The 16453-nt window shown below is 40.7% G+C and overlaps 1 protein-coding gene across 1 annotated transcript in view; it reads left to right on the top strand.

Annotated features, from left to right (window-relative positions):
* The window catches only part of igf2r (insulin-like growth factor 2 receptor), a 218934-nt gene that overhangs the window by 112155 nt on the left and 90326 nt on the right, over positions 1–16453 (top strand). The window contains exons 22-26 of the mRNA XM_043696288.2: positions 174–348; positions 985–1155; positions 2053–2196; positions 11001–11176; positions 12770–12857. Of these exons, the coding sequence (XP_043552223.2) occupies positions 174–348; positions 985–1155; positions 2053–2196; positions 11001–11176; positions 12770–12857 (754 nt within the window). The remainder of the gene's footprint in view (positions 1–173; positions 349–984; positions 1156–2052; positions 2197–11000; positions 11177–12769; positions 12858–16453) is intronic.

Here is a 16453-nt window from a genome sequence, read left to right on the forward strand (position 1 = left end):
CCAACCTATTGTCTTTGCTTGTTTATTCCTTGTGTTGGTTGAATAGGGGGCAGATAGGGCTGAACTGTCACATCAAAAAGCTGGTCAGCAATTGATCCTGCTACTGTTCTAAAACCGTGCACTTTGTGAATGTTCTAGTTTAATAATCCAAGTTATCTCATTTATTTTTGAAGCTGAACATCTGCCGTGGTTTAAATGAATGTGGGAAGATAGGCACCAAGACAGCAACTGGATGTGAGATAGATGGACAGAAACCAAAACATCCGGTTGGATTGGAAACATCACTCCAAGTTTCCACTGATGGTCTTATAACTCTTATGTACAAAGGTGCATTGGAAGCAGAATCAGGTAGGGCATGCTTGGACATAGTTGCAGAGCATTGTGTAGAATGTCTTGGAACTGGCCATTTGACTTAAATGATGTATTAATTTGTTTATGCTCTGTCTGAGCTTTGTTCCACCCATCACTATATAAGTCTCAGCATAACTCTTCCCCTTTGTGTAAGTATTAGTGGATGTGGCTAAAATGGTGTCCACATTGGCCTACTTGTGACTGATCAGTAATGTCTTTCGAATAAGACTGATTTTGTTATAAATTATCTCACATTTGCTCCAATACATAATTTTCCATCTCCCCAAGTTGATTTTCTAATTAGCTAACCTCCTAACATGTCTAGTGTTCATACTTAAACACTTTGTTCACTCTGATCACCAGATACCCTGGTCCCCACCATATTTTGAATAGACTATTAACAGGCCAATTATTGAGCATTTAGTCATTAGACTTCAATTATTATAAGGTCAAATATGACTTTACAGATAATTTTAAACTTTCATCTCAACCAATTAAATGTGATTTTTTTCTTTTTATTTTTTCCATTTGAGCAATTATTAGTCTTGTACAAGATAAATAGTTGAAAGCTTTAATATTTCACTGTGTGAATGTTCTTGTAATGTGAGAAGTTCTTGCTGTTGTAATATACAGGCCTCCGAGATACATTTATCATCTATTTTGTCTGTGACACTACTTCGTATCCTGGAAAGCTCAAGTTTCTGCGAGAAGAAATTAGCACGACAACAGCTGTTCATGACACCTACTTTGAATTTTATACGGCATTGGCCTGTTTTCCAGCTCCTGTGAACTGCCTTGTCAGTGGTAAGCAAGTGATTTGATGATTCATTAACTAGAAGATGGTAAATATTCTTTGAATCACCCACAAAATCAGAAATGCATTTGATTTATTGAGGTTTTCTCATTACATGAAACTGGACAAACCTGCATTCTAATTTGTATCATGCTGTTTAAATATTATGAATTATGAGATCATAAAGACTAAACTTTTTGCATTTCATAATAAAACAACAATTTATTGTAATCAGTTAACACATTTTAAGTTACGCCAAGAGTTGCGCCACAATATAATCTAATGAGTAAAGTTTACTGTGAGACTTATTTTTATACTCTATCTACTTGGAGTGGGGGGATACACTAAGTCTTGTGATGACACTCTTCTTTCAATCATAGGTTATAAGCATCACTGACTAGTTCAGAATTTATTGCCCATGCCTAAATATTCTTGAAATTGTGGATGCGAGCTGACTCGTAAACCACTGGAGTCATTAGGGTGTGGGATTAAATAGGGAGTTTCAAGATTTTGATCCAGTGACTGATGCAGCAATGGTTTAAAGTCAGGATGGAATGAGATTTACATGGGAATTTGGAGGTGGTGCTATTCCTATGCATCTGCTGACCTTGCCCTTGGTGGTAGTGGTCATTGCTTGGGAAGTGTTGTGAAAAGAGCCTGGGTGTGTTGAAGTGTGCATGTTGGAGGTGGTCTATGCTGCTGCATTTGTGCTTCAGTAATGGCAGGGATCGTGCCTTGAAGAAACACCTTTGTACTTTCGAGCAGGGGCCTGTGTTCTGGCAGTATGCTTCACAATATAAATTATTAGATAATATATTTAGCATTAGACAAAACAGTACTATTTGGGTCAAATAAATAGTCAGTAAATGGATACGGTATTATTGGCTGGTTTTATTTTTTTGTTTCAGATATAGCTGGTAATGAATATGATCTGAGTGACCTTGCCAGGGACAAAGAACCTTGGGTTGCAGTAGATACGACGGAAGATAGAAGTAAACGTACATTTTATCTAAATGTTTGTAAGCCTTTGCCTTCAGTTCAGGGCTGTCCAGGTGAGTGTAAACATATACAGATCATTGTTTTTGTTGATGAATAACTTTTGTTTGTTGATGCAGCATAGCACACCAACTGTGCAGTAAGAAAATTAGATGGCGATCAGAAAACGTTTTGGAAGGATTTGTTTTTATGAGCATAATAAACATTGTTTAGACCTAATCTGTATGCTTGGCAGTAGCTCTTAAAGAGTAACGGTTTTAGCTTAAAAGACCATTAAATGATGTGATACAAGTTTAAGAATGTCAATCAGGCAATAACTCAATGCAAGTCACTAATTCCTTCCATCGTGAAACAGGAAAAGAAAGTTGGCTCCTACTTCGAGGAAGTCAGCTTTCACCCTGGTCAATGAAGTGTGCACAGTTTCTCGAGTTACTGTCACCATAGGTTGCGTTGTATCCTCAACCATGGCTTCTGCTTACATAGTCATAACTACCTCATTTCCTACTGCCTTCCACCATCATCTCCCTCTCACGTGAAGGGAGCTGTGGGGAAAACTGGAATCGCAATGGGGGGGGAGAAGGAGAGTGAGACAGTGCTGAGGTCATTGAGAAGAAGCAGGGGAGCTGAACGAGCATTAAAGAGCCTCAGGAAGGATCTGTGGAGGGAGGTGGCAGGAGGATATAAGTGAACCAGTTAATGTTTGTTTATATTAAATGCTTTCTGTAAATCTATTGTCTCAAAATATTATCGCACACAACAGGAGCTCATTGTATTGGGTAATAGCACAGATTGAGGATAGAGTCTGTCATAGAGATGTACAGCATGGAAACAGACTCTTCAATCCAACCTGTCCATGCCAACCAGATATTCCAACCCAATCTAGTCCCACTTGCCAGCACCCCGGCCCATATCCCTCCAAGCCCTTCCTATTCATTTACCCATCCAGATGCCTTTTACATGTTGCAATTGTACCAGTCTTCACCACTTCCTCTGGCAGCTCATTCCATATACATACCACCCTTTGTGGAAAAAAGTTGCCCCTTAAGTCTCTTTTATATCTTTCCCCTCTCACCTTAAGCCTATGCCCTCTAGTTCTGGACTCCCCCCACCCCAGACTTTTGTCTATTTATCCTATCCACGCCCCTCAATTTTGTAAACTACTTTAAGATTGCCCCTCAGCCTCCGATGCTCCAGGGAAAACAGCCCCAGCCTGTTCAGCCTCTCCCCATAGCTCAAATCCTCCAACCCTGGCAACATCCTTGCAAATCTTTTCTGAACTCTTTCAAGTTTCACAACATCTTTCTGATAGGAAGGAGACCAGATTTGCGCGCAATATTCCAACAGTGGCCTAACCATTGTCCTGTACAGCTGCAACATGACCTCCCAACTCCTGTACTCAATACTCTGACCAATAAAAGAAAGCATACCAAACACCACCTTCACTATCCTATCTACCTGCAACTCCACTTTCAACCTGCACTCCAAGGTGTCTTTGTTCAGCAACACTCCCTAGGACCTTACCATTAAGTGTATAAGTCTTACTAAGATTTGCTTTCCCAAAATGCCGCACCTTGCATTTATCTGAATTAAACTCCATCTGCCACTTCTCAGCCTATTGGCCTATTTGATCAAGATCCCATTGTAATCTGAGGTTACCTTCTTTGACCACTACACCTCCAATTTTGGTATCATCTGCAAACCTACTAACTATACCTCTATGCTCACATTCAAATCGTTTATGTAAATGACAAAATGTAGATGACCCAGCACTGATCCTTGTGGCACTCCACTGGTCGCAGACTTCCAGTCTGGAAAAACAGCCTTCCATCACCACCCTCTGTCTTCTACCTTTTGAGACAATTCTGTATCCAAATGGCTAGTTCTCCCTTTATTCTGTGAGATCTAACCTTGTTAACCAGTCTCCCATGGGGAACCTTGTTGAACGCCTTACTGAAGTTCATATAGATCACATGTACCACTCTGCCCTCATCAGTCCTCTTTGTTACTTCAAAAAAACTCAATCAAGTTTGAGACATGATCTCCCATGGACAAAAAAATGTTGATTATCCCTAATCTGTCCTTGTCTTTCCAAATATATGTACATCCTGTCCCTCAGGAATCTCTCCAATAACTTGCCCACCGCTGATGTCAGGCTCACTGGTCTATTGTTCCCTGGCTTGTCCTTACTACCCTTAAAGAGTGGCACCACGTTAGCCAACCTCCAGTCTTCTGGCACCTCAACTGTGACTATTGATACAAATATCTCAGTAAGAGGCCCAGCAATCACTTCTCTAGCTTCCCACAGAGTTCTCTGGTACACCTGATCAAATCCTGGGGATTTATCCACCTTTATGCTTTCAGGACATCCAGCACTCCCTCCTCTGGAATATGGATATTTTGCAAGGTGTCACCATCTATTTCGCTACTTTCTATATCTGGTTAACACTGAAAACAATTGGGATTAATGTTATGAGGAAGGGTCATATGACCTGAATGTTAACAGTGCTTTTTATCCACCTGAGCTTTTCCGCAATTTATATTTTTGTCTGACTTACAGCATCTGCTGTTCTTTCGGTTTTTATTTGATGTTAATGGGTCTTTTCAGGCTGAAGTGTAATCAGTGAAGTATCTTGCCCACCCCATCATAATCTTTATTTTCAGATCTGATTCTCTGGACTCTGACAATAGGCAGTCACCTTCCCCTCCACATAGAACATAGAACAATACAGCACAGAACAGGCCCTTCGGCGCACGATGTTGTGCCGAACTTCTAACCTAGATTAAGTACCCATCCATGTACCTATCCAAATGCCGCTTAAAGGTCGCCAATGATTCCGACTCTACCACTCCCACGGGCAGCGCATTCCATGCCCCCACCACTCTCTGGGTAAAGAACCCACCCCTGACATCTCCCCTATACCTTCCACCCTTCACCTTAAATTTATGTCCCCTTGTAACACTCTGTTGTACCCGGGGAAAAAGTTTCTGACTGTCTACTCTATTCCTCTGATCATCTTATAAACCTCTATCAAGTCACCCCTCATCCTTCGCCGTTCCAACGAGAAAAGGCCGAGAACTCTCAACCTATCCTCGTACGACTTCCTCTCCATTCCAGGCAACATCCTGGTAAATCTTCTCTGCACCCTCTCCAAAGCTTCCACATCTTTCCTAAAGTGAGGCGACCAGATCTGCACACAGTACTCCAACTGTGGCCTAACCAAAGTCCTGTACAGCTGCAACATCACTTCACGACTCTTGAATTCAATCCCTCTGCTAATGAACGATAATACTCCATAGGCCTCCTTACAAACTCTATCCACCTGAGTGGCAACCTTCAAAGATCTATGTACATAGACCCCAAGATCCCTCTGTTCCTCCACCTGACTAAGAACCCTACCATTAACCCTGTATTCCGCATTCTTATTTGTTCTTCCAAAATGGACAACCTCACACTTGGCAGGGTTGAACTCCATCTGCCACTCCTCAGCCCAGCTCTGCATCATATCTAAGTCCCTCTGCAGCCGACAACAGCCCTCCTCACTGTCCACAACTCCACCTATCTTCGTATCATCTGCAAATTTACTGACCCACCCTTCGACTCCCTCATCTAAGTCATTAATAAAAATTACAAACAGCAGAGGACCCAGAACTGATCCCTGCGGAACTCCACTTGTAACTGGGCTCCAGGCTGAATATTTACCATCTACCACCACTCTCTGCCTTCGACCGGTTAGCCAGTTTTCTATCCAATTGGCCAAATTTCCCTCTATCCCATGCCTCCTGACTTTCCGCATAAGCCTACCATGGGGAACCTTATCAAATGCCTTACTAAAATCCATGTACACTACATCCACTGCTCTACCCTCATCCACATGCTTGGTCACCTCCTCGAAGAATTCAATAAGACTTGTAAGGCAAGACCTACCCTTCACAAATCCGTGCTGGCTGTCCCTAATCAAGCAGTGTCTTTCCAGATACTCATAAATCCTAACCCTCAGTACCCTTTCCATTACTTTGCCTACCACAGAAGTAAGACTAACAGGCCTGTAATTCCCGGGGTTATCCCTATTCCCTTTTTTGAACAGGGGCACAACATTCGCTACTCTCCAGTCCCCTGGTACCACCCTCGTTGCCAGTGAAGACGAGAAGATCATTGCCAACGGTACTGCAATTTCCTCTCTTGCTTCCCACATAATCCTAGGATATATCCCGTCAGGCCCGGGGGACTTGTCTATCCTCAAGTTGTTCAAAATGTCCAACCCATCTTCCTTCCTAACAGGTATCTCTTCTAGCTTACCAGTCCATTTCACACTCTCCTCTTCTACAATACGGTCCCTCTCGTTCGTAAATACTGAAGAGAAGTACTTGTTCAAGACCTCTCCTATCTCTTCCGACTCAATACACAGTCTCCCACTACTGTCCTTGATCGGACCTACCCTCGTTCTCGTCATTCTCAGGTTTCTCACATACACATAAAATGCCTTGGGGTTATCCTTGATCCTATCCGCCAACGATTTTTCATGCCCTCTCTTAGCTCTCCTAATCCCTTTCTTCAGGTCCCTTCTGGCTATCCTGTATCCCTCCACTGCTCTGTCTGAATCCTGTTTCCTCAACCTTATGTAAGCCTCCTTCCTCTTTACCAGACATTCAACCTCTCTCGTCAACCAAGGCTCCCTCACACGACCATTTCTTTCCTGCCTGATAGGTACATACATATCATGGACACGTCGTATCTGCTCTTTGAAAAAGTTCCACCTTTCCACCACATCCTTCCCTGACAGCCTATGCTCCCAACGTATGCTCCTCAAATCCTGCCTTACAGCATCGTAATTTCCCTTCCCCCAATTATAAAATCCACCTTGTTGTGCGCACCTATCTCTCTCCATAACCAAGGTGAAAGTCACAGAATTGTGGTCACCATCACCAAAATGTTCACCCACTAACAAGCCCACCACTTGTCCCGGTTCATTACCGAGTACCAAATCCAATATGGCCTCCCCTCTGGTTGGACAATCTACATACTGCGTTAGAAAAGCTTCCTGGACACACTGCACTCTCTCTCTCCCCAGGTATTCATCATTCAAAATGAATGCTTACATGTCAATGAGGGCCATGCCATTAATACGCTTCCAGTAGATCGTATCATTGTCATATTTGAGAAGGAATGCCTGTACACTACATCCATGTACACTACATCCACTGCTCTACCCTCATCCACATGCTTGGTCACCTCCTCGAAGAATTCAATAAGACTTGTAAGGCAAGACCTACCCTTCACAAATCCGTGCTGGCTGTCCCTAATCAAGCAGTGTCTTTCCAGATACTCATAAATCCTAACCCTCAGTACCCTTTCCATTACTTTGTCTACCACAGAAGTAAGACTAACTGGCCTGTAATTCCCGGGGTTATCCCTATTCCCTTTTTTGAACAGGGGCACAACATTCGCTACTCTCCAGTCCCCTGGTACCACCCCCGTTGCCAGTGAAGACGAGAAGAATTCCCTGTAAAGAATTTCCCTGTCTGGCTGCACTTGCTGCTACTTGCCTTGCCACTGTGGTGGTGATGCAACCCTTTAAATCATAGCATCCTGATCTGGCAGCTTCTCCTTCGAGCATCTTGCTGGTTCATCCCCTTGTACCTGCCTTCTAAAATCAATGTTCTGTCTCACATCCAATGTTGCTACAAGAATGTTGCAGAAACACCTTTTTTCTTCTCCCTTTTTCACCAAACAACCTCTCATCTTTCATATTTATAGCGTTGATTGCAGCACTTGTTCTATTTTGAGTTTACTGCCTACCTTTCCACCCTAAATCTGTCTCCTTCTCAATCCTTGATGGTCACCTGACCTTATTTCATGCAGCTATACTATTCAGTGCTACTGGAGAAAATCTCCAATAACTTTCTTGCATCAAATCCTGTCCGTAATTTCTACTCTTTTTCTATTATCCTGAAGTAGCTCTATTAGGTCATTTACACTTTCAAATGCAAATTATTTTAGCCATTTCTGGTGAGTGACATTTCTGCACCTTCTGAATAGCTTGCTGTCACTGTTATACTCAAACAATTAGACTTTCTCTCCTGGGTTGGTCCTGAGATATGCTTCTCACACCCCTCCCCCCTCCATCTTTTTCTCAAACCATTGATCATAAATTTGAAAGTCTTTGACAGACATCTAGTATAACCATTCATCACCACATCTGAGTCTGTAATGAGCATTTTCATTCTCTGTCCGTTAAAATTATTGACAATTTCAAGATTACCTAGGAAGGCAACAGTACCAGTCACTACTATTATTTGCTGTACGGCTTGTCTACCTCGACTAGCCTCATCTTCCATAAGTTCACGAACATCTTTGTAACAAAGATTGAGACTGTTAGTTCAGTTTCCACTGAGCTCAACCCATCTTTTGTCAATGAGACCCATCTTGTTCTCTGGATTCCAACCACCCAACTTGCCTTGCTGGCTGTCATTTCACTTGAGCTTGACAGTTTCCCCTCCTCAGGTGCTGTCGTCTCTTTCAGATCTGCCTTCCTCTTTCCTCTTAAAAACCAACCCTTGCCCCAACTTCAACCTCCCTTTCCCCTCAAACCTTGCACGCATTAGCATCCTTAAACATGTTTGAATTCCTTCAGTGAAGTTTCTGCTGCGGTCATAGTTCTAATTAATTCATGAATGCATCCCAGTTGGCTGAAAAAAGTAGACTATCCCTATCATTCTCTACTGAATTACTGCTTTTGACTCTATTGACATCTGCCCCTCCACTCTATCTGGGTGGTAGTAGTATATTGACCTGGTTCAGTTCTTTCCAGTCCAGTCAAAGCCAGAGCATAAACAATGGCCTCTTGTTAATCCGACAAGGAACTTGTCATTGCGACCGTAGTTTCTCCTCTGTGCTGTCCCTGATGTGCAATATTTTAAACCAACACTCAATACAGGATGTTTTCTTTGAACATTAAACAGCCCTTATTTTACATCAATGGAAAGGCAATCTCTCCCAGTAAACCAGGAGACTACCTCAAGAGTTTCAATTGCAACATGTATTATTAACCACAATTTGAAAGTATGCAGATATTCTTAAATTCTTGAAGCTGCTGGAAAATTTGTTTATAATTACCTTAAAAGCTGCCTCAGGCAGAATAGGTGAATTCATCCAAACATTGCTGACAATTCAGCACCTTAACATGTTATAATATGGTGGACATTTTATTAAGAAAACTGAGCTGTGCAGTTCACTTAAGGTGCCAGCTGAAATAATTCATTCTCTGCCGATTTAATTGGCAAATGTTTTTTGATGCAAGTCGTCCCTACCCCTTTCTACTTCTGGACAAAAATGCTGTATGTTATAGTTTTCCTCAACCAGGGAAGAGCATGCACCTGCTGTGGGGAATTTGTTTCTACTCTTCAAACTCCTTTATCAGCTTTCACTAATTTTAGTGCTTGGTCAGAGAAAATTACTCTTCCAATGTTTCAAAATTCCAGTCTCTCTTTCTCAACCATCAATTTGTACCAATCATTTGATGTAAGTGAACATCTTATCCAAAGTTAGAGGTTCACCAGGATGCTAAGATAGAATTTGAAAGTTCACCCTGACTAGAAAATGAAATTCCAAATGTAACAATTCAATTTGAAAAATTCTGAAATTAGCCATTTGATTAAAACCGTTCCCCTTAAATATAAAACAGAATGGTACAGCATTTGTAGGAAAAAAGAAACTACAATTGTTTTGATTTTTACTTCTATTTGTTTAGATGCGATCATAATTTAATAACTGAGGTGAAGTCTCCAGAAAATCTTCAACATTGTGACTAAATGTTTTAAACTGGTTTAACATCTCAACCATAATATACGTATGAGACACCAAGTAACCAACCAAGGAATAAAACCGCATGCAAGAGCAAACCACAACTGAAGTTTAGTTTGGTGACTTGCAGATGCTTAGCAATTGCATTCAAATAGAAAAGATTCATTATGCTTTCTTAGATCCGCAATGTACAAATTTGGCTATTTTTCCTTTTAATTTCAAAATTGTAAGTTCTCTCAGGGTGACCTCCTGGTGTTTAACTTTAATGTTTCTTGGTATCTTATCACTGCTATGTGAGCTTTGCATTTGTTTTGTTACTTGCCATCAGATTTTGCATAATTTGTAGTGCATTTAAAGGCAGTAGCTTTGTGCAGACTGCTCTGTATTGTGGTTGTTGACAGTTCTGCACCTAAATCTTAAAATATGACCCTGTCTCTGCGAACTATTTATTGCCTGATCTTTCTGCTGCAATTGTTCGAAGTTCTTTGCATGATGGAAAAATTCACTCCTTTGTTTACTTGCCTGAATTACTGTGGTCCAAGCACTGACATCAGTTTTACCTACTGTGGCATCTGTCTGAGATGTATATTTCAAATTTTTAACGTCTGCATTCTTGGATTGTGTTCCATTCATATCTTTACTGCCGTTCACATTAATCAATTAGTTGCTTTGTTTTATTGGGTTTGGATATTACTTTTCATTGTAAACATGGCTCATTTTTCTGACTGAGCATCCAAAGGGATGCAAGTTTTTGAGAAGTATTGACACGAGGGGGGAGTATACCTAAAATGGAATCAATGTCTTGGTCATTTCTGAAACCCTTGCCATCATTGCAGCATGTTGGCCTAACTGTGGAGAGAACAGAATCCGTGTTATATATAATGCCTATGTTTGTCTGTTATCAGCAGCAAAGATGGTTCATTACCAATAAATTGGTTGGCTGGGATCTGCAGTTTCTTCCAGTTTATATGAACCAGTATTTTGATGAAAGATCTCAAACTTGTGTGAAAATAAGTATGTAAGCAAAAGATTTTCTTCAAATTAAATTATGTTGCACAGGTGGTGCTATTGGATCTTGTGTCAAGTATGCTGATAAAAGCCAGAGTCTGGGCTATATTCAGATGAGTCCAAGGGCTGAGACTGGTTCACTCAGTATTGTCTATTTGAATGGGGATAATTGCAACGACCATCAGAAATATTCTACACGAATCCTCTTCCAGTGTGACACAATCTCAGTAAGTTTGTATTTTTTTTAAAACATACACAAACTTATCACTAACACCTTTTAATCCTTGCCAAACTTTTTCTCGATGTTGACCCCAATTTATTGCCCCAGATATCACATCCCATGTGAAATTTTGGCATACACGTGTAGGAATTGGGTTGCTTTTAGTTGTGAGGAGGGGCAGGATAGGCTTTAGCTGTCTAGAGTAGAGTTGCCTTTACAGCATTATTTTCCTTCATGCACAAAGGAATATGCTTTATATACAATCCAATCGAAAATCCTGACTTTTGGAATTCAAGGGTGCAGCTGCCAGTGTTTTTAGATTGTGGTGTTTTTGGTCATATTTTAGCGCTAATTAAGAACAATGATCCAGTATGCAGTCACTAAAACTCTGCAACTCGTTATTTGAAATTTAGCCTCAGCGTGTTACCCGCAGATGTAAAAAACTAATTTTACTGAAAAGCTTGCCTTTCGAGCCCTTTGTAGCAGAATTCTGATCTCAAAGGGATCTATCTGTTGGGCCGTCACCGCAAAGAGAAAATGACAAGTGTTTAATGGGGCCTTGCAGTTGTTAATATTCAGTCATTGTTGCCCAGGAGTTTTGTCTTACAAAATCTCAGCTCATAGTTTGGAAAGCTCTGCTTTTGATCTTTACAAAAAATACATAATTATTACATTTAGTGAATAGTCCAACTTGGAACTGCCATTTAATATTAAGAGGTAGATATCTATACAGACCTAATTTTATTGCAGTCGTTTGAAGCATTAATGTTTGTGATGTGGATGTCTCTCATTCAGAAGCCCATGAGTCTGCTGGAGCCTTTGAATCAAGCTACTCAGACCTGTATTAATGTGTGCTTGCTGGTCATAGTGCTTAATTTGCATATGCACAAAGGAACCTGGGGGGGTATGGATTAGTAATAGCTTGGTTTCAGTAATTGCTTACAATTATAAGACTAAAGCTAAATTGGTTAAAACTTTTTCAGATTGTCAATGCAGTTAATTTGTCTAAACATGTATTTCTTGTTAATATCTCTAACAGCCCTTTCAATGCTGTTGTCTTGTGTGCTCAACTGTAGCCAGGCAAATGGAAGCACAGGCATTTTGTTCATCTGACAGGACATATCTTCCCTGTTTTGCTAATTGGATTTTACTACTAAGTAGCAGAAACCTAATTAAAAAACTGAAATATTTGTCACTCTTTATTTTCAACTAAATGATCCAAACTTTTGTTTTTGAGAGCCATCACATCGAAGTTAGTTTGTTACTCTGCATATAAAGATTACCTTTTAGATCGCCCCCTGTTGCGTTTCTGTTTTGAGGAAGGAAAATTCAGCTACCCTCATTAACTTCATAAAATCACACAGGACAGAAGTAGTATCTGGGCCTGTTATATCAATCCCCACTGCTTGAAGTGGTATCCAATCAATCCTGCATGCTAGCTATTTCTCTAACTTTGCAAAACGTTCCTTTTTCAAGTCTGTTCAGGATTCTTTTTTGTATTGATTCTTCTTCCTTTCCTCTTATCTGTAACCATTGCATCAAGTACATCTGAGAGAGTATGTGAAATTTAGGATAATAATTGTATTGTTTTTCCCCATAGGGTTCTCCAATATTTCAGGAAATGGATGAGTGTGAATTTCTTTTTGTGTGGAGAACTCCAGCTGCTTGTCCAATTCGCAGAACTGAAGGTAAAATTTGATAATATAGTTTAGTCATGAAAAGCATATGGCAAAAATTTAGAGTTTTTGAATTGCTTGTCCATCATGAATCAACTCCAAAGATAATCTTGAGAGTTCAGAGTATCAAGAGGTCAATGTCAGTGCTGGCTATTCTTTGATCTTTCTCGTCAGCATTCAATCCAGTCTTACCAATCTTTGATATTCTGATTTAAACAATAAACAGATGAAATATGGGTAGACTTGTATAAGTGGGGCATTATGTTAGGTTCTGTTAATACTGGAAATAAAACACAGGTTTTAAAGTGGCTTTGGGAGGTTGGAAGAGTGCCAGAAAACGAAATTCAAAGCATAGATCCCTTTTTAATGTTTATAAAACAAAATTGCTTTAGGCATTTGATATTGAATTATGCCTGTATGTTGGTTATTTGGCCTTGAGAAGATGGGCATAGCAACCTAGAAAATGGTTTTTCTGGGGTTCACCATTTTCCTGCAGTACAGAAGCTAAGGTTAATTATTTGCTACTCCTACCATGCACCCAACTCAACCCATTTAACACCACCATCTATTTTACTGTCTATCTTAAATAAGGAACTGAGTTTGTGTTCTAGGTTTGTAACTAAGTGGATGGTGTATTTACGTAGACACAGGAGATTGCTAAGGTTCTAACACATTCCTCCCATGACTGAACTTTGACTCTGCCACCATCCCTTCATGCATCTTTCTCCAGAATGTCTGTTCACTTAGGGGCAAGGTCTTTTCTAACAGAGAACAAGTAATGAAGTTAGAAATCACAGAACACCAGGTTATAGTCCAACAGGTTTATTTGAAAGCACTAGCTTTCGGAATGCTGCTCCTTCATCAGGTGATTGTGAAGAATAAGATTGTTAGACACAATTTATAGCAAAAGTTTCCAGTGTGATGTAACTGAAATTATACAGCGAAAAAGACCCGAATTGGTGAGACCAAATAGACTATGGCAACGGATGAATGGGCACCGCAGAACAATCAACAGGCAGGAGTGTTCTGAATCGGACAACACTTCAGTGGTCCAGGACATTCGACCTCTGACCTTCAGATGACCTCCGAGACTGACTTCGGGACAGGCAACAATAAAAAGTGGCCGAGCAGAAGCTGATAGCCAAGTTCGGTACCCATTCGGATGGCCTCAACCGGGAGCTATGGTTCATGTCACACTACAGGTGACCCCATTGCACTATACACACAAATGGACAGACTGACCCTGCACCCCACCCCCCACAGACTTCAATCCCTTTACACACACTCCCTCTCATACGCACTCATAATCCATGTGCACACATTTGTGGGGTGAATTTGTACTTGCAGAATTTTACTTTGCTCAAAAACTGCATGAGCTCATGTAAGATTTTGAAAATCCGTTTTTAAGATTAGGTTCAATCTGACCATTGGCACAGACAGCCTCACGGAGTTAACACCTTGAATACCTTATCTGGACTGACTTGACACCAATTGTTAAAGTGCCCTTGAAAATGTAACTTCTTAAAAAAGTTTTGTGATTTACATATGAAAGAACTGATACCAACATAGTCATTCTAAGAGATGAGAGACTTAACAAACAATTTGGTCTTTTATCAATATATAATTTCAGTTATATCACACTGGAAACTTTTGATATAAATTTGTATCTTACAATCTTACTCTCCACAACCACCTGATGAAGGAACAGTGCTCCGAAAGCTAGTGCTTTCAAATAAACCTGTTGGGCTATAACCTGGTGTTGAGACTTCTAACTTTGTACACCCCAGTCCAACACCAGCGTCTCCAAATCATTCATGTTATGAGTGGCATTAACAAAAACCTGACTGGATGATGACTCATTCCCTCATGAAGCCTCATATCTTCCATCTGCTGCCCCATCAAGACTGATATGATCAGTGTGGGTTTATCACTAGAACATACCTTGGCCTGGCCCCCTATTCCTCTGGCACGACTTGCTTGAGAATCTTTACTTGTTTTGCCTTCACACTCATTTTATAAAATTCAGCTTTCTCTGTTGCCTTTTCAAGTACATTGAGACTTTTATTTTCACAGTTCCCCTTTTAACTGTGCCAAATGATTTCTATGGTTTTAACTTTATCCTAACACCTCTTTCCCCAGTGTTGTTTTGTCCTTCCTCAATCTTTGTCCACAGAAACTCCCCAATCCAAATTCACAGCCATCTCCTTGATTTATCATCTCTTATCTCGCTCCCATTTTATCCAAGTCAATTTCCTTGTGTATGCTTCCATCCACATCCCAATTATACCTCATTTGTCTCCCTGGAAAAATCTATCATCTACAACTGCACTTGGAATTTTTCAAACTGTCTAGCCTCTTACCCCCCCCCCCCATTTGCTGTAACATTTCTGCAGTGACCGATTTGCTCAACAGCACCCTTACTATCATGGTCTCTATTTGCTCTCATCATGTGATTCCCTCTGATATGGCCATCTGTCAATTGCCTTAAAACAAGGAGCACAGACTTGACAGGATAGTGGATAACTGCTCCAGCGATTCAAGACCAGATTTGGCTTTAAAATTGCAATAGTCTTGCAATGGCTACTGTTTTCACTTGAGAGAAACAACTGGTGGTGGTTTATGCTGAGGGTCACCAAGTGAGGGGAGAGATTGCAAGGGAGAGGCCTTTCATGGTAACTTCAGCAAATGTTGGAGTTGAATCCACACTATTTCTGTTGCACTGCCTCGGACACCAACTATCATAGTCATACAGCATGGAAATAGACCCTTTGGTCCCACCAGTCCATATTGACCATGTTCTCAAACGAAAGTAGTCCCACCTGCCTGCTGTTGGCCCATATCCCTCCAAACCTTTCCTGTTCATGAACTTCGCTAACTGTCTTTTAAACATTGTAACTACTTGCATTCCACCACTTTTTCTGACAGTTAAATCCATAGATGAACCACTTTGTTTTCTCTTTTAAATAAAAAGTTGCACCATATCCTTAAATCTTGCTCCTCTCACCTTAAATCTGCCCATTATTCTGAACTCATCCTAGGGAAAAAATTCTTGTTATTCACCTTATCTATGCCCCACATGATTTTATAAACCTCAGTAAGGTCGCCCTTCACAGCCATCCTCTCCTAGTGGAAAAGGTCCCAGCCTTTACAATTTTCTAATCTCTCAACCCTCCAGTCCTGGTAACATCCTGCAACTGAGCTAAATGGCTTCCATCTAGAGCGTATAAAAGACAGTTGTCCTGCTGTCATCTTCTAAGCTGCTTTAGGAACGTTCCAGAATCTACACTTTTGTTTACTGCAGGCTGTCTTCATAAATTCCTGTCTCCAGTCTCAGAAGAACATAAGAGCTAGGAGCAGGAATAGCCAGTTCAGCCCCTTTAGCCTGTCCTGTCATTCAATATGATCACGGCTGATCTCCTCTCAACCTCAACTCCACTTTTCTCCATAAACCCTTCAACCCGTTGCTAATTAAAAATCTGTCTATCTCATCTAAGTTATTCAGTGTCCAGGCATCCACCAGGTGTTGAATTCCACACATTCTCAATCTTTTAAGAGAAATCATTTCTTCTCATTTGTTTTAAATTTGTTTAAAACTATGATCTCATTCT

The sequence above is a fragment of the Chiloscyllium plagiosum genome, unplaced genomic scaffold (genome assembly GCF_037043375.1).
Source record: "Chiloscyllium plagiosum isolate Xiang-an unplaced genomic scaffold, Cpla_swu_hap1 HiC_scaffold_10, whole genome shotgun sequence".
Lineage (NCBI taxonomy): Eukaryota > Metazoa > Chordata > Chondrichthyes > Orectolobiformes > Hemiscylliidae > Chiloscyllium > Chiloscyllium plagiosum.